Raw genomic sequence first — 26,258 nt, forward strand, 5'->3', positions numbered from 1 at the left:
ATACATAAATTATCATGTCATTAATTAGTGTAAATGCAATATGTATATTTATACAAAAATATGTAAAACTTTATAAACCCAAGCTGGACCAAAATCATGACACCTTTTGCTTTTAAAATGTTTGCCTTTAATATCTCCTGCCTGACCTTTTGCTGTCGCTTTTTTTCCACTTTTTTTTTTTTCTTTTCAATCTCCTTTATTGTTCATAACTCCAAAGTTGGGCTCCAGCACCTGCAAATTCACTTGGCTCTATTTAATTTCCAACTCTCCCCACAGGTTCAATTTCTGTCCCTCTTCCCCTCCCTGGTGCTACAGAAATGAGAGAAATTTGGGCTTCACTTCCCCTCCTGATCACAGCAGTTGGGATTTCTCCTTTTTCCCCCACATTTTCCATTTAAAATAAAAACACAGCAGATTTTGGGATAATCCAGCCACATCACTGAATATCTCTTCATCTTTTTTCCCTTTTTTTTTCCCCCCTATTATCTCCATGGAAAATTACATTTATGCAGGGAAAAATGGCTTTTCCTCCCAACCTTTTCCCTTTTTTTCCTTTTTATCCTCCCCCCATCATCACACTTATTTACCAGGATTCCAAAGCCCTTTTTGCATCCTGCCAAGTTGAATATTTCCAGCCAAGTCTGCAACTAATTGAGCTATTACCCAAAAAAAAAAAAAAAAAAAAAAAAAAGAAGCTTCCTTTGGGGCTGCTCTGAAGCCATTACCTCACCTTGGACTAAAGAAAAGAACAAAAAATAAGTAAAAAATAATTCCAAGTCTATGGAAAAAGAGGGGAGAGGATGCTGAGATGGGGGAGATTTGCAGCTGAATAGGGAGGAGGGGAAAAAATGGAGCAAAAAATGGAATTTAGGGGAACAGGTGGGGAGGGAAAAGGCAGCAGGTTCTTGGTAGTGGGAAATAGGAGGAAATATTTGGGTGTAAAAGTTGTAAATTTTGACAAAAAAACACAGGTGGGTTTTGGTTTGCTTTCTTTTTCCCATGGAAAATGGCCACAAATAGTTGGAGGAGGAGGGAGAAAAGTAAATGAAAAAGGAAAATAAAAAGCACAAAAATTACATTTGAAAAGCAGCAAAAAAAGTGAAAAAAATTATAAAGGTGACAATAATTATGTAAACTGTTAAAAAATTTGTTAAATATGTGTCAAATCTATTCAAAATGTGTTTACAAATATACTGAAAAAGTAAAGATTTAAAATGCTACAAACATGTTCAAAGATGTGAAAATTAAAAAAATGTTTTATAAATATCTTTAAAACTTATTCAAAATGAAGAAAAATGTAAAAAATATGTTTGTAAAAATCCAAAATGCTTTAAAATGTAGAAAATACAAAAAGAGATGCTAAAATGTTGAAAAAAAATTAAATTCTGTTCAAAATGTCCTTAAAATACATTTTAAATATAGAAAATATAAAATTTAAATAAATAAATGAAATAAATTTAAATATATATGTCCCTGTTATAATCACCAAAAAAGCACTTCTTGTGGGGAAGGGGGGAGGAGGAAAGATACTTTTATCCCTTTCTGTGTTGAAAAATAGGAAAAATCAACTTCTCCATTTGATTTTTAATTTTTTTCAAAATATATTTATAGAGTAATTGTATTATTACAATTATTAGTAATTGTATTGTTAGAAAATACGTTGATAATGTATTTATTTATTGCTCATTTTTGTCCCTGTTGTAACCACTCGGGGGGAAGATGCTTTTTATCACTTTCTGTGCTGAAATTTATTAAAAATTAACCCAATTTTTAATAACACTTTTTCTTAAATATATTTTTAGAATAAATAAATAAATAAATAAATAAATAAGTTAATTAATTAATTAATCCCCCTTCCTCCCTTTTTTGTCCCTCTTGTGACCACCTAAGAAGCATTTTTTTGGAAGGGCAAAGCTGCTTTCACCACTTTTGATGCTAAAAATACCTATTTTTAAAAAACCTCTTTTTTCCATTGAAATAGCTGAAGATTCTTCCTCAGCTTTTGGTTGTCATTCCTTACAGAAAACTGATTTTAATGCAGATTTTAATTCTCAACAGGTAGAGAACTCAATGAGATCATGCTTGGTGTGAAAGATGCTCCATGTTCCACTCCTTTAACAGATTCCAGGGATTAATGAAGCATTTTTTCCTTCCAAAAAGCAGCTTTTTCCATCATTTCTGCTTCATTTTTGCTGTTTCTGACACTGAGGGTGACAGCTTGCACAGCCTCTGCTGTAAAACATCAATGCAAAGCTCCCCAAATCCCTTTTTTTTTGCACTTTTCTCCCCAAAGTGCTTCCCTTGACGAGGAGGAGCTCATTGTAGCTCTGATAATCAATAATTTTTCCATTTATCCACTCCTCCCCGTTTCTTCCTCACTTCTGGAGAGAAGAAATTTGTGCAATTTGCTTTTCCAATCCCTGGAAATCCCAAATTTTCAGGTGAAAAGTTCACAGCAGTCAAAAAAAAATAAAAATCAATTCTTGGCTGCAGCTTTTCCTTCCAAACCCACTAAACGCTTGAGCAACCTCCTTGATAAGGTAAAAAAAAGGGAAGGATTTGGTCAGCAAAGCTCCTGAGGGTCCCCAAAATTCAATATATTCAAACAGGGGGCAGAGAAGGGACAAGGAGGGAGAAGGGAGAGGGGAAATCTCCAAAGGATGCCGGGGAAAATGTGGCTATTTTAAAAAGTCCCTTAAATTGCCCATTAGGACTCAAACGGTGCCGTGGCTCCCCCGCTGTGTAAGAGAGAAAAGGGAAAAAAAATTTGGAGAAAAAAAAAATCCCCAGCCCTACTCAAGGCAGAGCAGCGAAGCGAGTAAATGATGACACAGAAGTTGGAGGAGCCATAAAACCCCAGCGAGTGTCGTTTGTGAGGAGTGACCTTTTCCCACCGAAGGAAATGAGGAGAAAGGAGACACGGGTGGCTCCAAGGGGGGGTGTAAAAGTCAATTTATTTATTTTAGCTTGCAGAGGACAGGTTTGGGGGGTGAGATTTTTTTGGTGGGTTTTTCGTTTTCTTTTTTCCTTTTTTCTTTTTTTTTTTTTTTTTGTTTGGGGTTTTTTGTTTTGTTGGTTTTTTTTTTTTGTGGGGTTTTTTGTTTGCTTTTTGTTTGGTTTGTTTTGTTTTTTTGGGGTTTTTTTTTGTTGGGAGGGGAGATTTTTCTGCTTTCGCAGATGAGAAACACAGCAAATAAGGAAAAGCTTGAAATCTTCCACATGAACACAAAAAATTCTGCTTTGAACATGGAACTGCCTCAGTGCACAATACAGATCACCCCTGTTTAGTCATTGTAGCTGGAAAAGCAGAAATGTGATATAAATTTATCCCTAAAAAACCTCAGGATTTCTTAGGGGTAAATTTAGGCTTTGAGGTGCAACATCATCCCCAAAATCCATTTTTTAGGCTTCAAGGTGCAACACCATCCCCTAAATCCATTTTTTAGGCTTTAGGGTACAAGACCATCTCCAAAATCCATCCTCAACTCCCAAGTCCAGCCCTCTGGGGTGCTCCAGAGGAGTTTCTCTTAGACAAACTCCTCTTTTTATAATAATTTGACTCCACAACGATGCTTGAAAAAGTTATCTGACTGCTTAGAGCACCATTGGAGATGAAATCTTTTTTTCTCCCCTGTCACAGGTTATTAAAAAATGCCATTAAAATAAATCAAAGGCTATTCCTATGACTAAATCTGTCCTGGTTTAGTTAAATATTTCATCTTTCCAGCTAATTCACCTGCTAGTTGCAACCATGCCACTGTGCCAGCTTTCCAAGAAGACCCAAAGACTCCAAAATCACAGAATTTAGAAAATCACAGGATCACCAGGTTGGAAGAGAACTTCAAGATCATTGAGTCCAACCCAGCCCCAACACCTCAACTAAACCTTGGCACCCAGTGCCACCTCCAGGCTTTGTTAAACACACCCAGGGATGGGGACTCCATCACCTCCCTGGGCAGCCATTCCAGAACTTTATCACTCTTTCAGTAAAAAAACATTTTTCTGACATCCAACCTAAATTTCCCTCGGCGCAGCTTAAGACATAAGCCAAAAAAGGGAAAAACCCCATAGTTTAACCCAAAATCTTCCATCTTGCAGACTGACAGAAGAGGTTTTAATTCTGCCAGTTCTGAGATGAATGCATTATTTTCTAATGGGCATTATTTGGGGAATCAAGGTAATTAATGCAGGAGTTGGGGGTCCTGGGGGGTCTGGAGGACACTCACCTGTGGGGTGTCCTGGTAGGGAGGAGGAGGCACTGTCTGGGTGGCCATCATGGTCAGAGCTGGTGCAGGGGAGACATGGTGCATCCTGCTTGGGACTCACATCGAGAACCTGCGGGCAGCAGAACAGAGCTCTGGAGTACCAGGGATGTCCCCACCCCTGAAAAACCCCACAGGAAGGGAAGGGAAAATGAAAGGGAGAGAGGAGAGGTGGCATTCCTCACACTGCCCTCTGCCACACAGTCCCTGGAAGAAACTCAAGGTGGTTCCATGAGCCTTATTGTGATTTGATGGTTTTTTTGAGATTTGTGGTTTTGGATAAGGAATGCACTGGGAGGGGAGGATGAGCAGGTCACTGGCAGAGGGATCTTCACTGGAGATGAGGTGCCATCAGTGAAACTCATGATCTTTTCTCCTCTGTGAACTCTGGCACACCCAGGGTATTTTCTTTCCACCCCTCATGCCTAACCACACTGCCTAAATGGGGATTTCCATCCCCTTTGCATCTATTCCTCTTTTCTGGAAGCAGAAAGACAAACTATAAATACAAAACTTGCCATTTTTAAAATTATACACGAAACCCTCCCAAAATGCCGTGTTTCTTTGCCTTTGGTCACCACAGAATCACATCCTCAGAAGGGACATTGAGAATTCAATGTGGAGATTCACCAACATATTTAATATTTTTATTTATTAATTTATTTAACATATTCCTATTCTGTGCACTCTAACCCAGCTGCCTCCTATGCTGAGGTGACTGACCCCATGATGACTGAATGCACAGAAATGTGGAAACTCTTGTTTTATTTGAGCCAGGGAGCAAACTTGGATTGTGCACACCCCACAAACTGAGGAGATGGTTCTTACACTGCCCCCAACCTCTCTGAAAGCTGCTGCTTTCTCCAAAATGCAGTTATCTGGGAGGAAAACAGACTAATTTTTTGTATCTTCAAGTCCAAAGGAGATGGAGAAAAAAGAGGGGCACCAGGAAGGGACAAATTTGTAGTGGAGCACTTGGCTGGGAAAAGTCCCCAACAAATAGACCTGGTGGTACATGTGACCCAAAAGCAATTCTTGGCCCTGAAAATACCTTTTATCCCACTCTTCCACTGCAGCTGTGTGGTTGCTTTAGAAAGAAAAGCCATTAATCTTGCCTGAATTCTTAAAAACTCTGTCCTGTCCTCTCTATGGCTTGGAGCTCTGGTTTGGGCCAACTCACAAAGTTACCCAAAATATTTCCTGGGATTTTTTGGGCCAACTCACAAAGTTACCCAAAAAATTTCCTGTGACCTCCAAAGGACATTTCTTCCTGAAAAGAAGAAATTTCTTCTTTCAGAAGACATTTTTTCTTCTGAAGAAGAAAAAGACATTTCAATGTCAAAGACATTTTTATTTTCTCCTTTCTGTAAGAGGTGACACCTCCCCAAGGATCTCCCCATTGTGATGCACTGACTTTCCCCTTGGCTTCTTATCTGGGGAAAAGCCATGGCACCACCTCATGAGGAAATGCAGGAAGTTATGAAAGTCCCCAGATATTGTCAGGGGAAATAACCCAAAACCAGCATCAGCACTGCTTTCACCACAAAATGGCAGGAAGGTGAAAGGAAAAGGAGAAGAGGCACTGATGAGCTCAGCCAAAACTGAGGCACATTTGGGAATGTTTGTGAAAAATTTAGTCCTCTCTATGAGGTTGTTTTGGGGGAAGAGGTGCAATTTCTGATTTTCTCGAGGCTTCAGGCTTTGCCAGGCACTAAGTTCACAAATGCACCAAATCCAAATGGAAAGCCAAATGCTTGGGATGAGCATCAACAACCCTTCTTTATTTTGCATGAACAAATGAGGTTATTCTTTCTTATACTTTGCACAAATATGGATAACCCATGAATTGAATACTAAGAAATCACACCCGAAATCCTGCGCATTGTGAAGGTAGATCAGGGTTCTTCCCTCACACAGACCTCTAGCAGTGAGGATATTGCATTTATGGGATTAAAATGATGCTTTTCATCTTTTTCCTCCCAACAGCAAAATAGCAGGAGGCAAAATTATCTGCTCCTGAGTGAACTCACAGCTTAAAACCTTTGATGTCCAATGTCAAACTCAGCTCACAGCTGCAGGCACACAAATATCCCTGTCCTCGGGGGGCAACACCCAGGGAAAAACCTCCCCACCAGAAAGAGAATTTCAGCGGGGGAAAAGCAGAATTTAGCACTGCGACAGTCTGGACATCTGTGTGGGAAGCTAAAAAAAAAAAAGACATTGCTATTTTGGGAAAAACACCCTGCTTGGCATCTATTGTTCCTGCCAAGAGAGATCCTACAGCCAGCACGTGGCGATCTGCTGGGGGGTGTGAGCTTTTTGGGTGACTCTATTCCCAGAAGGTGGCAGCCCAGAGCCCAATTTAATTGCTGAATAATGTCTAAGCTGCTCAAATCAAGCTGCTCATTGAGGTTTATGGGTGATGATTTGTTTGGAGAATAGGACTGACAGCTAAATAAAAAAAAAAAAAGGGATAAAAGTGGGAGACAGCTGTTGCCAATAGCAGTATATTTATTTATCCTGGGAGAAACAAATGCACTCAGGCACTGTAAATATTCAGGAAATGTCTGGTGGCCACAGGAAAAGCTGGACAGGTGTTTCACGTGGGAGCCCCAGCCATGAATCTCAGGATAACAGGGCAGAGCTGTCAGCCCCATGCATTTATCAGCAACCAGCACAGGGAAGGGTTGAAAGCTGCTATTACATGCATTAACCCTTTCTTATTTTTTGTATTTTTGTTTTATACATTATTCCTTTTTCCTTCCTTCCTTCCTTCCTTCCTTCCTTCCTTCCTTCCTTCCTTCCTTGCTTCCTTCCTTTCCTTCCTTTCCTTCCTTTCCTTCCTTTCCTTCCTTCCTTTCCTTCCTTTCCTTCCTTTCCCCCACTTCTTAAATTAATTTTTGATTTTGATGATGGGCATCCAGGTACTGAAAGGAGCAGAGCATCACCAAACCCCTGCCAACTCCTTCCAGAGCACCTCAAGAAATGTTCAAATCCTGGGTGAAGAGAGAATTCTGAGGATCTGGAGATCAGGGAGGGCAGGAATTGCAGCCAGCTCCTGGGGGATTTGCACAGAAGAAAGAAATGGTGAGCAATAAAAACCCATAAAGGCTCTTTCATTTCCGGAAGCAGCAGTACTTCACATTTTGGCAGTGACTTGAGATCAAAGTATCCTAAATTTCCTTATGAAATAAAATTATTTCAGCTATCACTGAAATGTTGCCATTACTTTGGAAATGTATTTCCCGAAGAGCTTGTGCCTATCTAAAAGACTCTCAGATTTATAGGCTGGGGTTTTTTACCAGCAATATATTATAGCCTTTTTCAAGGAAAAATAATTAAAGACTAAGTTGAAAAGTCGGGGGTTTTTTCCATCATGCCTTAAAATACTAAAGTATTGCCAGTCACCCTCCAGGTGAACACGACCTCTTTGATTAATAAAACAGCCATAAACCCATATTAGATGGTCAGGGCTGGTCAGAATTGGGGCTGAATAAAAAAAAAAAAAAAATTCCCTTTTATGGACACTACATCACTGTTTTCAAAGCAAAATGCTAATACTCAGTCTGTAAAGCACAATTCTTGTTTCTGAGCCAATGGGAAAACGAGGATCACTTTTTCCAGCTTATTGAGAGGCTTCTGCCCCACAGCAACACATGCAACTGATAATGGAGAATTCCACAAGAAAAATCAGAAAATCAACTTCTCAGCCTTTCCTTCTCCACCTGAAGCATCAAAATAATTAGAGATACTTAAGGATTTTTTTTTTTACCAGCTATGGAAGGTATTTTTCTGTATTAAGGGAAGATTGCCTTTTCTGAGGGGATTTTTTGAAGAGGGGAAGCTGTGAGATTCCCAACGACGCCGTGTCAGTCACGCTCTCTCCACAGCAGGCTGAGAGGTTTTTATGTCACCATCTTCACAGAGGGCTTGTGCAGGCTGGAGTTTATGATATATGCACTCAGCTAAGTGAAAATGAAGAAATACAGCAGAGGAGGGATGGAGAGGGTCCTCCAGAGGACAATCCATCTCACCCAGAGCCACCAGGGCAGGCTCGCCCTCCAGGGGTGATGCCAACTCGTGATTGCCCATAAAGTGAATTAAGAGTGACCCTCTCCTCTTGAATGTCTCATTTCTATCAACAAATCTTCACATTTTTTGCCTGTTTTTACCAAAATTACCCTGAAATATGAATAGTAGGTTTTCATGCAAAGCAGACTTTACATGAACTCACCGTGAGCTCACTAAAAATAAACCAAGTGCTATTAAATGGTCAAAACCAGAAAATTATCCAATTTTTCAAGACATTACCCATCCTTGGCCATTCCTCCACATTCAAGGTTGCTTCCAAACTTGTTGCTCATGTAACATCTCATCTGGGGAGATCAGGAACCTTTGTGCAAAGATACCACTGTGCCATCAAATAGCTTTAATTTTTTTAAGAATATATCATGGCCAAATTTCCTCAATCCAGTTCCAGGAGGTTTTCTTGCACTGGGAGCACCTTTTGCTCTTGGCAAAGATGCTAATTTTACTAAGTGCTGACCTCCATACCCTCCCAGTATCCTGTTATCAGTTACTGCCTGGTAAAAAAAGGAGGAATTGAGTCTGTGTTTCTGCTACAAGGATGGGTTAAAGCAGATAATGACTTGATATTGCTGTAGAACAAAGTCTGGAGTAGACTTTTCTGTTTTTCTTCTTAATAAAACAGTTGGTCAACACATAAGCACTGGGATAAAAGGGAGAGGGAAACACCCTGTTGGACAATGCCAAAAAAACCCTTGCCAAAGCCTGGTTTGGAATGTCAGTGAATGGGCCCCTGAGAACCAGGAAGAGAGAATTTATTTATTTAATATTTTCACGTAGGTATTTCATATTTTCATTTTTTTTGTTTAATATTTACATGTATTTATTTATTATTTGTATTTATTTAATTGATATGTCCCAATCGTCCTCCCAACCTCAGCTCCATAGAAAGGATGGAGCTGCTTCAGTGGATTTCTGATGAGAACAACAATTACTGCTAAATATTCCTCTCCTCTCCAAAGATACCCATCTCTGCAAGGCTCCAGGGATATCTCTGCAACATAAACATGAGAATAAAACCTGCAAGAGCCAGTCAGAGCTTTAGCAGACAAGGTTAATGTACCTTGAACAGCAGCATTAAACAACTTTGCTCATTTTTTTAAGTGGAGAGCTGAGATACCTACATACATTTTAAAGTGTTATTTTTATAGGGGAAGACCATTAAAGCACCTTCCAAAACAAACTGGCACAGGGAAACATCAAAGAAGCTTCTTCAAAGTAACCTGAGAATACTTGAATTTTGTGCAAGCCAGCCCTCTGCCCAAGAAAAGTTCCCAAAAGAGCAAGTTGTGATTTTTTTTTTCAGCAAATCAAAAAGCTTTGAAGTGAAGTGCAGCTGAGGAACCCCAAAAATGTAGAAACTTCCTCTTGCTGGGCACGAAATGTCAAAAAAAAAAAAATCTGGTTGTCTTGTAAAAAATAGGGAGCAGATGAATGTTTTAACAGTTGAGAACAATCTCAAATTAACTGAGAACAATTAATGTCCAAAGTCTGAAGTCTTGTCCTATGCTTTCAAACCTTGGCTTGTGCTCTTCATCCTCCATCTCATGGACAGTGGTGAGTCAGGAATCAGCCACTGAGCACCCACATTTCCATCCTGCAAACACCAAATCCCAACCCCACAGTGGCCATGAGAAGGTGACAGAACCACAGAATGATCTGAGCTGGAGAGGAGCCACAAGGATCCTCGATTCCAGCTCCTGGCCCTGCTCAGGACCATCCCCAAGAGTCACACCACACAGTGAGAGAATTGTCCAAAGGCTTTTTGAGCTCTGCTGGCCTTCAGCCATGCCCAGTGCCCTGGGAGCCTCTTCCTGTGCCCAGGCACCCTCTGGGTGAAGAATCTTCCTCTAATACCCAACCTAAACCTGCCCTGACACAACTTCAGGCTTTGGGTCCTTTGGGTTCCTTTGGGTCCTGCCCCTGGGCACCAGAGAGCAGCAGTCAGGGTTTGCCCCTCCTCTCCCCCTCGCAATATTTGCAATATTTGTGAATTCTACAAACTTCTGCCTCAAGACCAAAGGTGACATCAGCGCTGTTGCTTGAGTAGCTGAGAAGAAACACACTCAAAAACTGTCTTGCTCCTCAAAAATTAAACCATTATTCAAGTTTTTCCATTCCAAACTGACACCTGCAATCCTTCACCAGTGTCCTGGTTTCAACCAGGACAGAGTGAATTTTTACAATAGCTTGGAGGGGGGCTTGGAGACCCTATTATTATTATTATTGCTATCATTATTATTGTTGTTATTAATTTACTAGTAATTTATTATTATAATTTTTAAATTATGTTTATTTATTCTATTTATTTATTTATTTGATACCATTGCCAGGGGCAGGGGAAAGGGACTCTCTCTCTTCTGAGAAGAAGGGAATTCATTCTCCTGGAGCAAGCATGAAGGATAGATCAATGTGGTAATGCTGGTTCTGACCAGAGAGAGCTCTTTGGGGACATGGCTGTGGTCAGGTTAAGCTCTGTGTCCTCTTTTGTGCATTTTTGTTATTTGCATTGCTGCTGTTACAAGTTGGTTTTCTTATCTCATTGCTGTTTCCAGTAAATTGTTCTTATCTCAACTGTTCTTATCCCAACCCCTCTTTGCCTTTTGTGCCTCCAATCTTTTCTCTACAGGCAGGAGAAGGGAAGCAAGTGAGCTGCATGGAGTTCTGGAGATTTGGGGAGGGGCACTAACTTGGGGAATAGAGTTATTGAATAATAACCAATTTCTCTGCCACTGCAAATATCACAAAGTGCAAAACAGAGCAATGCCAGTGCAAGACCCACCTGTAACCTCAACACTGCCAACAATTCTGGCACGTATCCCACCACAAACCGAGGACTTTTTGTAAATGTTGTTGCAGTCCATGAACACCCCATAATCAATAGCACAATTTCCCATCTTTTTAGATTTTAATTTAATGCCTTCCTGGGGTATTTGTTTTGCAACTCAAATCTCACCGTATTTATGTAAATCTCCCAAAACCTCCATGAGTAAACATGGACATATACCTGGTTTTTGGTGGACTTGCTAAAAACAGCAGAGTGAACCCAACTGCAGAAACACAGGTGAGGTGTGAGCGCAAAGACTTCACTGACTGGGAAAGTCAGGAGAGCAGCAATTCCACAGTACACCAAATAAAATCCTCCCTTAAATCTGCCTCATTTCTTGCTGTATCCTGCTATCACACTTGGAAATTTTCCCCTTGGGAGGGGGAAAAACTCCCTCTGGAGCCCCATAAGGTAGATAAACCAGAATTCTTGACTCACTGAGTTTTCATTTCACATCCCTCTCTTGCAGCTCTCTGGCTCCTCCTGGTCTTGCCTTCTCCCTGAATTTCCTGTGTAAAATGTAAAATTCCCTATGAAAAATGACTTTGCTGACCAGAAAACAAAAATAAGGTTTTCCTTGAGGCATGTCAGGCTTTCTGGCATCTACAGGGAGCTGTCCCTGTCCAAACCCCGAGCCAAGGCACTAAAGCCTGAGATGGGAACACCTTGATTAATCACCACAATTGAAACATTTTTCATTTGCCCATTTGAAAGCAATTTTTGGGCCATATTTCCAGCCTCAGTGATGAAAGAGAAGTTTGAAATATGACATGGTGATTTATAAGAAATTACAATGGGTTTCAAACTCCTTTAGTAATGCTTAATAAGACTGTCTTCTCCATTTACTCCAAATGGGAGTAAATCTCAGCCTGGTCTGAACTCAACAGGATGAGGAAATTGGGATCAAAAAAGGACTGGAAAGTGTTCATGGTATGAGACAGACATGTTAATTTTTTTTTCCACAACTTTTTTTGCACAATGACAAAAGGTATGGCCTGGCCTCAGAGGTGCATCTTGTGGTCATAGGGGCTTCAGGAGGAGGAAAGCTGAAATAGTTTGGTGCCTGGAAACGGAGGGCTCTAACACACAGTGGGGAAAGCCAAGGGAAACCAAGTTGTTTCTCAGAAACCTTCAGGTAATTTCTATCATTAACCACTTAGAGTAATTACAGCTCAGTGTTCCAGAATGTCATTAAATGGACACCCACCACCATCACATCCTCCTGTGCTTTTCAAGGAAGGTGTCTGCACCCTGTTGGCACAATTTGCTGAGCAGTTCTGGTTTGGTCTCCTTGCTGGAGAAGCTTCCAGCACTTTGTGTCTTCCACAGACACAGCTCCTCCAAAGAGAGCAACCCAACCCACACAAAACACATGGCAGGGCACTGAGCACTTTTGATGCCTTGAGATTTTAGCCTTTATATTTTCCAAATCCTGTGCTGCATTAGCGCATAACTCTAACTCCATATGAAGTGTCAGCTCTTGTCTTCACATCTTGGTCAGACAAAACAATTCCTCTGGGCCTGGAACCCAAGGGCACCCAACAACCTCAGGACCAGAAAAGAATAAATAAAGGTGAATTGAGGAGGAGCAAACTGGGGAAATGTGGCTTCATTAGCTGAAGCTGTAATTGGGGAATTAACCCCTGATATGTAAATGGATGTTCCAGATTGCAATGCAAGATGTATTCTATCACCATCTGTATGGCAGTTTTTATTCTGTCACCATCTGTATGGCATCTTTTGTCGAGTGGGCAGTTTGCCTTACCTCTCTCTGAGTGACCACATTCACACCTCCCTCTGGGGAACATCTGCTGATAACAGCTATTGAATGTCACTGCATGGCTGATAAGAACTACAGCATCCCATTGGGAGATGTGAGCCCAGAGGGAGGAGCCAAGCATTCCTGCCTGGATATAATCTGGAGATTCTGGAACACCAGCCAAGCATTCCTGCCTGGATATAATCCGGAGATTCTGGAACACCAGCCAAGCATTCCTACCTGGATGTAATCTGGAGATTCTGGAACACCAGCCAAGCATTCCTGCCTGGATATAATCTGGAGATTCTGGAACACCAGCACGGCTTCTCCACTGGATTCCCCAGAGGAACAGCAGCTGCCTCTTCCCCTGGATCTTCAGAGGCAGAGACTGCACCTTTCTCCAGAATCCCTGCTCCAGCAGAACCAGCCCTGACACTGCAGGAGGGCTGAGCCACAATTCCAATGGGACTGCTGCCCACAGCCTGACCCACAGGGTGTCAGGTTGGGTTCTGACTCTGTCAGTGTTGTTTTGGTTTACTGCATTGTTGATTTTATCCTTTTGTTTTCTTCCCTATTAAAGAACAGTTATTTCTTGCTCCCATATTTTTTCCTGAGAGCCCCTTGATTTAAAATTTACAGCAATTCCGAGGGGTGTGGAGGGTTTACATTCTCCATTTCAGTGGAGGCTCCTGCCTTCCTTAGCAGACTCCTGTCTTTCCAAACCCAGACAACGGACCAAACTTAAGTATGCCTGAAAAACTCTGGCCACTGTCCATGCTGGGTGCAGCCTCTGGGAGGCTCTGACTGCCCAAGGTGTGTCTGTTAAAGGCCTTTCATAAATTCCCACTTTATTCTCTTAACTCTGTCTAGCCTCTGTTCCAGGCAGCCACTCCAAGGCATCACTTTCACTCACTTTGAAATACAGATTGGAAGGAGGGTACCAAGCAGGGAGGATCCCCCCAAAAAGTGTCATTGTGCTGACCCCACTCCCCCCTACAGACAGCAGAAAAGTAATTTCAACATGAACCCAACCTGTACCTTTATCAAAAAAGGGCAAAACCAAGCTGAGGAGATTTTCATCACTTCCTTCATCATGAGTTTTTTGTTTTCACTGAGGCAGGGTCACCAGCAAGAATCAAAGGGCAGCCTAAGGGGAATAATCCTGCCCCTGCTGGCTGCTTGTTACTAAAAGGGGAGGGGACTTCTTACTTTACTTCTTACTTTTTACTTCCTTCACTTCTTACTTTACTTTCAGAGAAGGCAAGACTCAAAAGAAAAGACTCAAAGAAAAGAAGCTCTGCTGGGCCATGGACCAAATGAAGGGTTTGGGTTTTTCCATGAGAAGCCCCCACCTAAATATTACCAGCCTAAAGTGAAACCAGGCACTTTTGCAGAATATTTACCCAAATTGAAGGGGCCACTCCCATTTTCAGCGACCAAAGATTTCTCTTTGCCCCTATAGGAGGGAAGTTGTAGCCAGCAGGGTTTTATTTTCTGTGTCACCTGCTGGTACCCTGGTTTTGGCACGGATCAAGCACATTTGTCACTCTGTCAAGCCCTAATTTTAGTGATCAGGGTTGACTAAAGGACTGTGAAACCCTTGGTTTCATGTACATCTTATTTTAAGCTCTGCATTTCATTTATTTTTAGTTGGTGGCCATTTCTTTGCACCTTACTGCCGGCTGTGCCAAAATTTTGCAGTGATAACAACCTATATTTCAGAGTATTTTCACAAAAATATATCTGTGTTTTCCTCCAGGCTGCTTATGCCTTGTAGGGCTCTTAACAATATGTTATCTACACTTGAGCTTTAAAACAAGACTCCCTGCACAGACTGATTTATTTTTAACAAATAAGTGTTTCTGCTCTGAAATGCTCACAGCATTTAGGGAAGGGTTGATACAATTTAAATTATATCAACAGAAAACAGCAGAAATTCCTCCAAATAAACCACACCAAGGTCATGATTCACCACATCCTTCTCAATTAATATACATAATTGCACAATTAATACATATAATTGCTTAAATAATATAAAGCAAAGCAGTCTTACTGTTAGGGGGTGCTCAGGGAGCCACTGCCCTGGAAGTGTCCTCCCACTGCCCTGAAAACTGGGTGGGGATCACAACCTGGGGAAGCAAAAATGAAATATTTTGAGAGAAATTATAAAATAAGAAAGTTGTTAAGCAAAGGATGAAGGTCTGCACTAGGAAAGTGCATTGGCAGTGGAGCCACAGATGGCAAGTCTTTCTTAATGCTTTTTTTTCTGGAGGATGATGGGGAAAACAGGAGAAATCAAGGAAAACATAGGTGGGAATATCCCCTGGAGATGAGAGCAGGACTGATGTCGAGCTAGGTCAGGGGTTTTCCCCAGCAGGTTTGAACATCTCCAAAAAGGGACAAAAACAAATCAGAATTTTAGAGGTCGAACCGAGATGTGTCCAGCAAACGAAGGCGAGCTCCTCCTTGGTCTGGGCACAGGGGATGGAGGCCAAGGTGGTCCTGTCCCCTCCTCTTCCACTCCTGGTGGGTGCTGAAAGCTCCTCACGGGATCACTCTGAGGGTTACTGCTGCAATCCAGGTCTGAAAAGGAGAAAAAAGGGAAAAAAGGAATGAAACAGCACTGATGGCTGGCTGAGCCCCCATTTCATGCTGGTAGTTGGCATTTCCCTGGTCAATTATAATATTATAATTTATATTTCCCTGGTTAACTATAATAAAATTATAATATTTATTTATTATAAATTGTAATATAATTATTTATTATAAATATATAACATTTATATTATGTAGTTTATATAATAAATAATATATAATATATAATATATAATATATAATATATAATATATAATATATAATATGTAATATATAACATGCTATATCTTATATATGTTATATGTTATATATGTTATATAATATTTGGCATTCCCCTGGTTAATTGTAATATTTTTATATTAAAAACACCTTTTATAATAAAGGTGTGTTTATATTCGGGCTCACACAGAGTGAACTGAGGAGCAGCCACTACCTCCCAAATGGGGGAGCTCCCAGACACTAATTAATGAAGTCCATCCATATGCTAGAGGTGATTTTGCAGCTGCCAAGAATCTACCCTTATGGGACTGGGATTTCTGGGCCCATCTCAGTAGTTCCAGTGGAAAAACAAAGATGGGCTGAGCAAGGACCAGCAGAGCCACCCACACTGGGGTGTTTTGTGTTTGACTGCAAAAAAAAAAAGGAATACAAGAGATAAAATTCACCAGATCTCTCCATATATAACACCTCTACTGAGCCCCTCAGACCTTCAACATCCATCTGATGAATGTCCCTCAATGTACATCACCCCAAATATCACCTCTGTGTCTAGAAACATCACCTGAGATCTCCAATATATGTGTGATGCATCTACCCTGATATAAATCTCCTGGTAAAGAGGTCCTCAGATGTCCAGCATAAATCCCTTATATTATAGATATATATATAGTGCAATAAATGTCCCCTGATGCACACAACCTCTGGCAAGCTGCTCTCAGCCCAGCCCTGATGGATCACCTTGGTGCCAACCCACCCTGGAGAGCTCCTCACCAATGCACAGCTGGCATGGACACCTTTGATAAACACACCTGGCTGGAGCTCCTCAAATCTGTTACACACCCAGCACATCCAGCATGGCACACAGCACCTTCAGGGAGCTCCTCAGTGCTCTGTTACACACCCAGCACATCCAGCACGGCACCATCACCTTCAGGGAGCTCCTCAGCGCTCTGTTACACACCCAGCACATCCAGCACGGCACCATCACCTTCAGGGAGCTCCTCAGCGCTCTGTTACACACCCAGCACATCCAGCATGGCACCATCACCTTCAGGGAGCTCCTCAGAGCTCTGTTACACACCCAGCACATCCAGCATGGCACCATCACCTTCAGGGAGCTCCTCAGAGCTCTGTTACACACCCAGCACATCCAGCATGGCACACAGCACCTTCCAGGAGCTCCTCAAATCTGTTACACACCCAGCACATCCAGCATGGCACACAGCACCTTCAGGGAGCTCCTCAAATCTGTTACACACCCAGCACATCCAGCATGGCACCATCACCTTCAGGGAGCTCCTCAGAGCTCTGTTACACACCCAGCACATCCAGCATGGCACACAGCACCTTCCAGGAGCTCCTCAAATCTGTTACACACCCAGCACATCCAGCATGGCACCATCACCTTCAGGGAGCTCCTCAGATCCCTGTTACACACTCAGCACATCCAGCATGCACACAGCACCTTCAGGGAGCTCCTCAGAGCTCTGTTACACACCCAGCACATCCTGCATGGCACCATCACCTTCAGGGAGCTCCTCAGATCCCTGTTACACACCCAGCACATGCAGCATGGCATAGACACTTTCAAGGAGCTCCTCAGAGCTCTGATAGATGTGTCACCTCCAGAGAGCCCCTCAGATTTCAATATGCATCCAAAACACCCACCCTGGTACACAAAATCCATTCAGAGCTCCTCGGATTGCTGATAAATGTCTAACACAGGCAGATGTATGCACACCTCCACCTTCTGAACTGATTATTTGGATCTACATCTGATATATGCCACCACCATCACCTCCAAAGAGCTCCTCAGCTGCCCAAAGTACCTGCACGGAACCTCAGATACCTGCATGGAACCTTTAAAGAGCTCCTCAGATACAATATACACCTGAGATACCTCCTGACATGCACAGAACCTCTGGAGAGCTCCTCAGCTGCCCAAAATACACCTGAGATACCTGCACAGAACCTCCAGAGCTCCTCAGATACCCAATATACACCTGAGATACCTCCCAACATGTACAGAATCTCCAAAGAGCTCCTCAGCTGCCCAAAATACACCTGAGATACCTGTACAGAACCTCCAAGGAGCTCCTCAGATGTCCAGTACATATCCGAGATACCTCCCAACCTGCAGAGAACCTCTGGAGAGCTCCTCAGATACAATATACACCTGAGATACCTGCACAGAACCTCCAAAGAGCTCCTTAGATGCCCAAAATACACCTGAGATACCTCACTTGCATTCCTGGAAACCTGGCCTAAGGTCATTGCCCAAGGAGAGATCTGGAAACAACTGGACTATTTCAGGGCAAAACACAGCAGAAACCTCCAAATGTGGAAAATTTGATGAAAGAGACAAAAGATCAAGGTGCCTCTTGACTTCTCAGGCCAGTGCAGGTCCAGCCAAGAGACGTAGAGACCTGGTCTGCTCAGAAGGGCCTGAGTCCAAAACTCTTCCACCACAACAGCAGGTGAAATATTAAGGTTATTTAGGGTAAAGAATTAATGTTCATGCCTTGGAGGAGCATGAATGGGCTGATGCCAAATACATATCACAAATTTGGACTTGATTTTCATTGGATTTGTCCTGACATCATGATGGAAAAGCTCATGTTTTGCACCTTCATCCTATAAAGACTTTTTTCTATCCCACAGGAAAGACTTTTGCCATCTGGGCTTGCTGTGTGAACAAAACATGAGGGCTGGAGGAAAAGGAGCAGAAATAAGGCTCTGTCAGTGTTAAAAGAGCTCTGACAGACTGATTTTCATCCTTGGAGGTGGCCAGGCCTGAGGCCTTGGGTGCTGCATGCATTTAGGACAAAACCATTGTGCACCTTCTGCAGAAACAACGCCGTTTTTGTCCCCATCACAGAGAACACAAAGAGCCAACCCCATCAGGGACATCTCCCTGAACACCCTTGCAGAGAGAGAGAGAGAGAAGTCTTTTTGAGCACTTTTAGCAACTTCAAAAGGCATCCTTTGAAGTTTAGCAAAGGCCTTTGAAGTCCTCCCAGTGCGAAGGGGAACGGAGGAGATGCCTCCTCCAAGATGCTCCACCACAGGCAATGCAAGGCAGCAGGATCCTGGTGTCCCATGGCTGCTCCTGCTTGTACTCAGCCCTGGGGTCATAAATGAGACACCACTTTTGACAAGTCATCAATCCCCACAAATGCCCTAAATCCTGATTTGCTGGCCTGAGCAGCATCCAAAGCAGATTTGGGAGCCCAGTATCCTGGGACAGCAGCCTCTACCCCAGCTGCAAAAAGCCAAGGGCATCCCTGCTAACAAGTTTTAATGAAGTGTAAGGGGATGCTAATAAAGCTGACATTTGGCAAAAGAAAATTCAGGATTTTTTGTAAAAAATGTAGGATTTTTAAGCAGGAAGGCTTTTCCCAGCATGTCACTTTGTTTCTTCCAATGTGAGCAGGCCGTGGTGCTTCCAGCCTCATCGTGTCAATGCTGTTTAACTGTGACTATCAAGTTTCAATAAATTTAATGCCAGCTGCTCTGACTTAGAAGGAAAACACAAATGGTGGAATCCCCAGTAATGCTGGGTTTTGTTTAATTATTTTATAAAATATTATAATATTATTAAAAATTATATTATTTATATAATATTTTATATAAATCTTGTATAAAATATAATATTTTATAAAATATTATGTTGTATTTTAATATGTTTATATTACATTTTTTAATATTCTTTGTTGAATTATTTTTATTTTTGGGGCCAGCAGAGTTTGCTGCTGGGCCACACTATGGGCCCCAAACTCCACACCCCTGGGGACAACCACAGAAACCCTGAAGGTGTGAAAATCAGTACAAATGCAGAAATCAAAGCTCAAGTTTCAGTTAACCCTTTAAGGAGCTCCAAGACTCTCCAAATACCTTGGCAACACCTGCTGCCATCTGCCAGGAGGACTTTTGTGATAAAAACCTTTGGTGTGTTGGGCTTTTCCCCACACAGTGCAATTTCTCTCCAGCCTCTGGATAAGGGCTGGGGGCACGTTTTGGGGATGCTGGTGCAAAGAAGAATATAATATTTTCATTTCAGAAGTTAAACTGGTGATGCACAAACCCCACCCTTTCTCAGAGAGAGTGAAAGATTTGAGACATGCCCATACACCCAAATATTTTTAAATATTTTCTGCAAAAGCAAAGCTGCTTTGAGGCAAAACACAGTTGGGAGAGACAGATCTGTTGGCAGAGCCCTGCTGTAGGGGGCTTACATTTACCCAAACGGGGCATGCAGAGAAATATTGGACATCCCCACCCCAGACATGTGCATGTGCACACATCTGGATCCAGGGAACAAAAGCAGCCTCTCTCCACTGTGCTGATAAATAATGGAAAGGCAAAGTGCCCTGCAGAAGCAGCACCATACTGTTCAGCCTCGGGCCAGACGCAGGAAAATTCGGTGCCCATGAGGTCTGGAACAGTGGGATTAATAACACATCAATTTTAATGCAGGGTGGCTTGTGAGGTTTTTTCCCTTTTTCCTTTTTTTTTTTTCCCCCTGCTTCACAAACAGCAAAGTGAATGTTTGAGCATCTCAGTGGGGGGTTAATGAGGACTCTGATTAGTTATTCAGATTTGCCGATGCTGCCTACATCCATCCTCGGATGGGGGAGTAGCAGGAAAGGGTTTGCAGAAAAAGCTCTTTAAGATGACCTGCTTGGCTTTCACACCTCATGGAGGTTTTGGGGGGCTCATACTACAGGGATCCCCAACCCCAAAATCCTAGAGCCAACTTTGAGATGGAAAAGTTTATTTCCCCATCATTTGTAGGGGATGCTAAAAGCTGCTGCACCTTCAGCCATGCAAATTCCTGTAAAGTTTCTGAGGAAAATATCTGGATTTGTGGGATTTTTTTCACTTGTGATATAAATTCATGGGTGCCCTAAATAAAATTCGTGTGCAGTGCTGGTCAGAAGTATAAGACCAAAAATGATGGATGGACAAATGCAAGGACACATGGATTCATGGATGCAAGGCTGCACAGATGCATGGATGAACACACATGGAGAAAAGACACATGGATACATGGAGGCAAGGGTGGAAGAAAGCATAAATTACCCCTTAAGCCACCACTGGGCTGCAAAAATGCAACAACTGCTGCAGCATTTCCTACAGCTTCCCATAAAAGTCTAACAGTGGTTTATGTCCTTGCAAAACAGCAATGAGCTCACCTCCTGGCTCCTTGACCCACAGATATTTTAAGCAGGTTGAGCTCACATCAGTATTTTAAGCAGGTTGAACTCCTGTATTTTGGGGGTTTCTTTCCAGATTTAGGCTTTTGCTCTTCACCTGCATCAAAAACCAAAAGGGCACCTGAGAAAATAAATGGCAGGTGTCCAAAATGATGCCACAAAAGGCCAGAAGGATGGAGCCAGGGAGGTGCTCCATGCCATTGCAAAGGACCAATAAAAAATTCAGGCATTATTTTAGGAGTCACTCTAGGATTTGTTATTTCTTCATCAAGAAGAAATATTTGAAGGATAAGCAGGAGGTGAAGGCACTGCCTCAGAGATAAATTCATCCCAACACTGAATGCCAACATTTGGATTTCTTTTGGGTCTAGAGACCCAGCTGGGTCTTGCTTTGAGCATCCCTCAACCTAGAATCCAATAGGGGTTCTGAGGGTCCAAACTCTGGTATTTGTGTCATTTCCCACAACACCTGCCAGGATCTAAGGGGAAAGCCAAACTGGAGTTATCCTGATTTCCCATTGAGGCACTCCATCCCAAAGAGGCCCTTTTCCCAAGGACTGCCTCCATATGCTTTGTCTGGGTTTTAAACGGTGTGTTAATTGTTCTGAATTAACAGCTCCAGCTGGAGAAGCAAACAAGCAATTTGCAACTTCAGATAACATCCAACTTATCTCAAGTGATTTAAGTTGGGGTTTTTTTGTTGTTTTTTTTGGGGGAGGGGTTGGTGAGTTTGGGTTCGGGTTTTTTTGAGGGGATATAATGCTTTTCTGGTTGTGAATGCACTGCCCTGAGCCTGGCTAAAATCCCTTAGTGCACCCAATCCATCAGGAGTGCCCATTGGCACATGGTCACAGGAGGAGGTGGGACAGTAGGACAGAGAGAAAAGATGAAAAATCTCTGCATTCACTTTGCTTTAGAGACAGGAAAAATCTAATATATCCTCATCACTTCTGGGCAAACCTCTGACTGCAGATGAGTTAAGGATTATTTTCTCCCCAACACCTTTTATTTTCTATTACACAGAATCAGGGAATCCCAGACTGGTTTGGGTTGGAAGGGACCTTAAAATTCATCTTGTTTCAACTCCCTGCCACAGCCACACACCTTCCACTGTCCCAGGTTGGTCTAAATCCCCATCCAGCCTGGCCTTGGACATTCCTAGGGATAAGGAAACCTGTGCCAGGGCCTCACCATCCTACAGGGAAGAATTTCCATTTACAGCCTGTTTCACAATATTCAAGCTCTCAAAAAAACCCAACAGCAAACTCTTTCAAACCTCTTTCAAGCTGTATCCCTTTGCCCTCTTTCATCTTTTCCCCTTTTGTTTTTTGGGTTTTTTTTTTCATTTGCTGCTATATAGAGGAAGGGAGAAGGAAGGGCCATGATGATTATTTGTTTACAAGACTGGATTTTCAATTCATTTTTTTTTTAGAGTTGTCATTTCAGCAATTTAAATCCTTTCTAATCTCACTCAGGGTGTGGGAATCAAGGAGGAAAGTCCATCCCTCTCTCCCCACTTTTCCATGCCTGGTTTTAAGAGGAACCAACAGTGCTGGCAACAAAACAGACTCCACAAGAAAAATTTCTATGATTATGACCAAGTGTCTGTTGCCAGATTGAGTGGAAACTCCTCTTGGTACCTGTCCTGGTTCCAGCCAGGAGAGGGTTAATTTCTGCAGCAGCTGGGAGGGGGCATGGCCAGGACCTGGTTATTCTATACCACTGCACATCGTTTTGGGGGAAGGGCAGGAAAGGGATTCCCTTCCCAGCCAGAGCAGCTCTAGCTCAAGGTGAGCATTTTGTGTGTGAATCACTCTTTTTTTGGTACCCTTTTGTTATTAATATTGTTGCTGCTACTGTTTGTTTGCTTATTCTGGTTTCCAGTAAATTGTTCTCATTACAACCCATCTTTTTGAAGATGATTTTTGCTTTTCATGCCTCGAATTCTCCAGAAGGGGAGGAGAAAGGGGATCCAGTGAGTGGCAGCGTGGTTTGCAAAGTCTCAGTAGAAGCACTAAACTGGGGGGACCATTCCTAAACCAGGACTCTACCCCAGCCAAGACTGAGTTGGGAGTCAACATCCCTCAACCCCCAGAAATTTTCCAAGATTGGGTCCTATCAGTGATGACTGGGGTCATGGATGGTTCATGGTCCTCCAACATGGCCTTCTGCTAAAGCTGGGACAGTTTGTCTCCATTTTGTCTCCTTTTCCTAGAGGAAAAAAGGTCTAACTGTGCCCTGAAGACATGAAGAAGGGACCAACATGGTCTTCTGCTGAAGCTAGGACACTTTTTCTCCACTTTGTCTCCCTTTCCCAGAGGAAAAAGGTCTAACTGTTGAAGAAGGGACATTAAGATGCAAGGATTCATCCTTCTCCAACAACAGGAGGCACCTCCAAAATACAGACCCAGCTCTGTGGGACTCAGGCAGCCTCACACAGATCCCCAGTGCCAAGCTGTGCTACCTGACGACCTCCTGGCACAAGGATAAAGCAACAGGAGAAGCGATAAATCACTTTGGCACCTTCCCTGGGCATGGCAGCCCTTGATAAAAACCCAAAACTCAGGGGAGGGAGTGTGACACCACACCATTCCCAGCGCAGATTAATCCTTCTTGATGGAGAATTACAATTAGGGCTTCGTCTTAAGGAGATATCAGCAATCAGATATCTTATCAAATGCCACCTCAATTATTCAAATAATCCCTGGCTCTTAGATTTGGGGGCTGTTTAGGCAAAGCAGTCCGATTAATGTGCTGACACTTCCCCATCACGTCCGACATCCTCAACTTCACGTCTGATTACGGAATTTGCATTCAATTTAATTTTTTCCATCTGGAGTAAATGAATAATCCGAGTACCTACCCCAGCCTTAATTACATTTGTTAAATTAAAAACCTGGGATGTGAGAAATTTAAATGCATGTAGCTCCATGGCCAGACAAACCTGCATGTTCAACCTGCCAGCTCCTGCTCCAATTTCTCTTCCTTCCCCACAGCCAGGCATCAAGGAAATTACAACTAGAAAACAAAAATTCTTTCTAAACGATGAAACAATAGATGATCTTTTGACATTTCCAGCGCTGTTTGCAAGGGAATGAGATAAAATGTAATAAATTCATATACTTCTGTGTGTTTCTTGGCTCCAGCAGCTAAAATTTCCATCTCTTTATGCAGGAGTCCTGGGGAGCAGAAATCCTTGATAATGCCAAACAATTCGACACTTTATTTTCTCTTTACTCCACACCATGCAAAACACAGGCTTCAAGCTGCCAGCTGCTGGGAGTGAAACCAGATGCCACATCCCTTTTCCATATGGAAACAGAAATCTCCCCGTCTGGGGGGGCCGCGTGCTCCCCTCAGTCCCAGCCCTCCCTGACCCCAGGGCTGCTACTGGCACACAGCAAAGGCTCCCTCCAACAGCAAAAAAACCCACTATTTCAATGGTGTAATTGTCATTTTCTACACTCAGCCTGGCTCAGGCTGGATTCTGGTACCATCAGACCCAGAGGATATCAAAAAATATTCGCCCCAAGCTACCACCACATTTCCTAATTTTAAAATAAAGAAGTAAACAGAGAGGTTGTGAGTAAAACTACTGAACTTGATACATTTTTCAAAATAAACTTAGCAGAAGCTTGCTGAGTTTCCCTTCTTTTGGAGATGATGAAATTTTAAAGGATGGAATTAATAGGTGGACATGAAGTGGTGATAAGAAAAGTGTCCAAATAATTAAAGAATAATTAAACATTAAATGGAAGATAAAGCATTACCAGCTCAGACCATTTTAGGAGGAATACTTCACAGATTAATTGGAAATGGGAAATGTCAAATAAATAAATTTGGGTGTTGATCTAGATGTCAGCAGCAATGAAAACGTTGAGGAAAGCCTTTTTTCAACACTCACAAAGACTGAATTAAATATTTTACATGTGAGTGAGTGCAATGACAGCAATCCCCCACTTTGAGGTTTGTGAGACCAGTAATAAAATATGGTCAAAAATATTCAGGGAAAGCCACAAGCAGGGAAAGTGAGACAGGTGAGAGCAGAATCAAAAATAGTTTTCCCTTTCCTCCCAGCATGCTTGCAGCTCAGACAACACTTCTGCATTCCAAAAAGATGGATTTTACTCCCCAACCCCAAAAAATCCTTTCAGAGGGGTGAGACAGAGCACCCCCCCCCAGGCACAGTGGCCATCAGACCTGGCCATCAGGTCAGGCAACTCAGATGCAGCCTAATGGACCTGTGGTTCCTCATCCTTCCTGACTTTCTCCTGCTTGGTTTGGAGTTAACAGTTATGGTTCCGGAGAAGAAAACATCATGTTTTAGCAATGAGGTCCCCAGCGAGGCTGTTTAAAAATTAATTAGTGCCATGCAAAGTATTAGCCAGGAACAGTAATTTTAGCTTTTGTACCTTCTTCATTGCCTTCTACACGGTTGTTACTCCAGCTTTTCCATGGTCCTCCCAGCCAACCAGGACCTGCACAGAGCACACCAAGGAAATTATTGGCTGTGTTTTCTGGAAATACTCAATTCAACAGCAAACACACATCCCAACGTGATCCCTCTGAAGCTTTTAAATAAATTAGGGTCATCTTTGCTGAGCGGCTGGAAGGTTGGGAGCCTGCTCTGCTCACAGAGGTGCCCATCATCCCAAACCAGCAGCTGTTCAAGGATAGTCCCTGAGCAACGTGGGTGTCGTGGTGTGGAGGAGGTTGTGGAGGTTGTGGATCTCCATGGGTGGAGCTCACCCAGACCTGGAGATGGAGAACCTTCCAGGATGGAGGTCTGCCAACCCCAGATGTATCTGCCAGCCCCAAAGTTGAAGATTTTCCTCCAAACTCAAGGAAGGAGATCCTCATATCCAAAAAATGGAGATATGCTCCCAACTCTGAAGGTGAAGATGCTCAGGGATGGAGCTCCACAAAACACAAGGAAGAACCCACCTAACCCCAAGGCTGGGAACTCCACCAGTCACAAGGAAAGGGATCTCCCAACCCTGCAGATGGAGATCTCCAAAATTCAAGGATTCAGACCCACAAACTTCAAGGAGTGAGCTCCTAACCCCGAGTATGGGGATCCACCAACCCTGACAATGCAGCGCCTCAGAACCCAAGGACCTCACAACCCTGAGGACAGACATCCTGCAGACCCCAAGGATGGGGATCCCCCACCCAAGAATGGAGAGAGAAATCCCCTCCAGGACAAAGACCCCCAAATCTAAGGATGCAAACCCCATCTCCCCCAATCCCACAGAGGGCAATCACCCCCTGGGATATCAGTGGCTGAAACCTTC

At 42.8% G+C, this 26,258-nt stretch overlaps 1 protein-coding gene across 3 annotated transcripts in view; it reads right to left on the reverse strand.

Moving 5' to 3' along the window:
* The window catches only part of PKNOX2 (PBX/knotted 1 homeobox 2), a 103,911-nt gene that overhangs the window by 24,574 nt on the left and 53,079 nt on the right, over window positions 1-26,258 (reverse strand). The window contains exons 2-6 of one of the 3 annotated variants that reach the window (XM_054292920.1): window positions 25,377-25,442; window positions 15,366-15,517; window positions 14,988-15,063; window positions 7,240-7,320; window positions 4,227-4,335 (exon numbers count right to left, since the gene is read on the reverse strand). In XM_054292920.1, the coding sequence (XP_054148895.1) occupies window positions 4,227-4,310 (84 nt within the window). In that variant the 5' untranslated portion in view covers window positions 4,311-4,335; window positions 7,240-7,320; window positions 14,988-15,063; window positions 15,366-15,517; window positions 25,377-25,442. The remainder of the gene's footprint in view (window positions 1-4,226; window positions 4,336-7,239; window positions 7,321-14,987; window positions 15,064-15,365; window positions 15,518-25,376; window positions 25,443-26,258) is intronic. The other 2 variants (XM_054292919.1, XM_054292921.1) reach the window with 2 other exon arrangements.

This window comes from Melozone crissalis, unplaced genomic scaffold (assembly GCF_028551555.1).
Source record: "Melozone crissalis strain CALT ecotype California unplaced genomic scaffold, PUWL_Pcris_2 ptg000120l_1, whole genome shotgun sequence".
In the NCBI taxonomy this organism is placed as follows: Eukaryota; Metazoa; Chordata; class Aves; order Passeriformes; family Passerellidae; genus Melozone; species Melozone crissalis.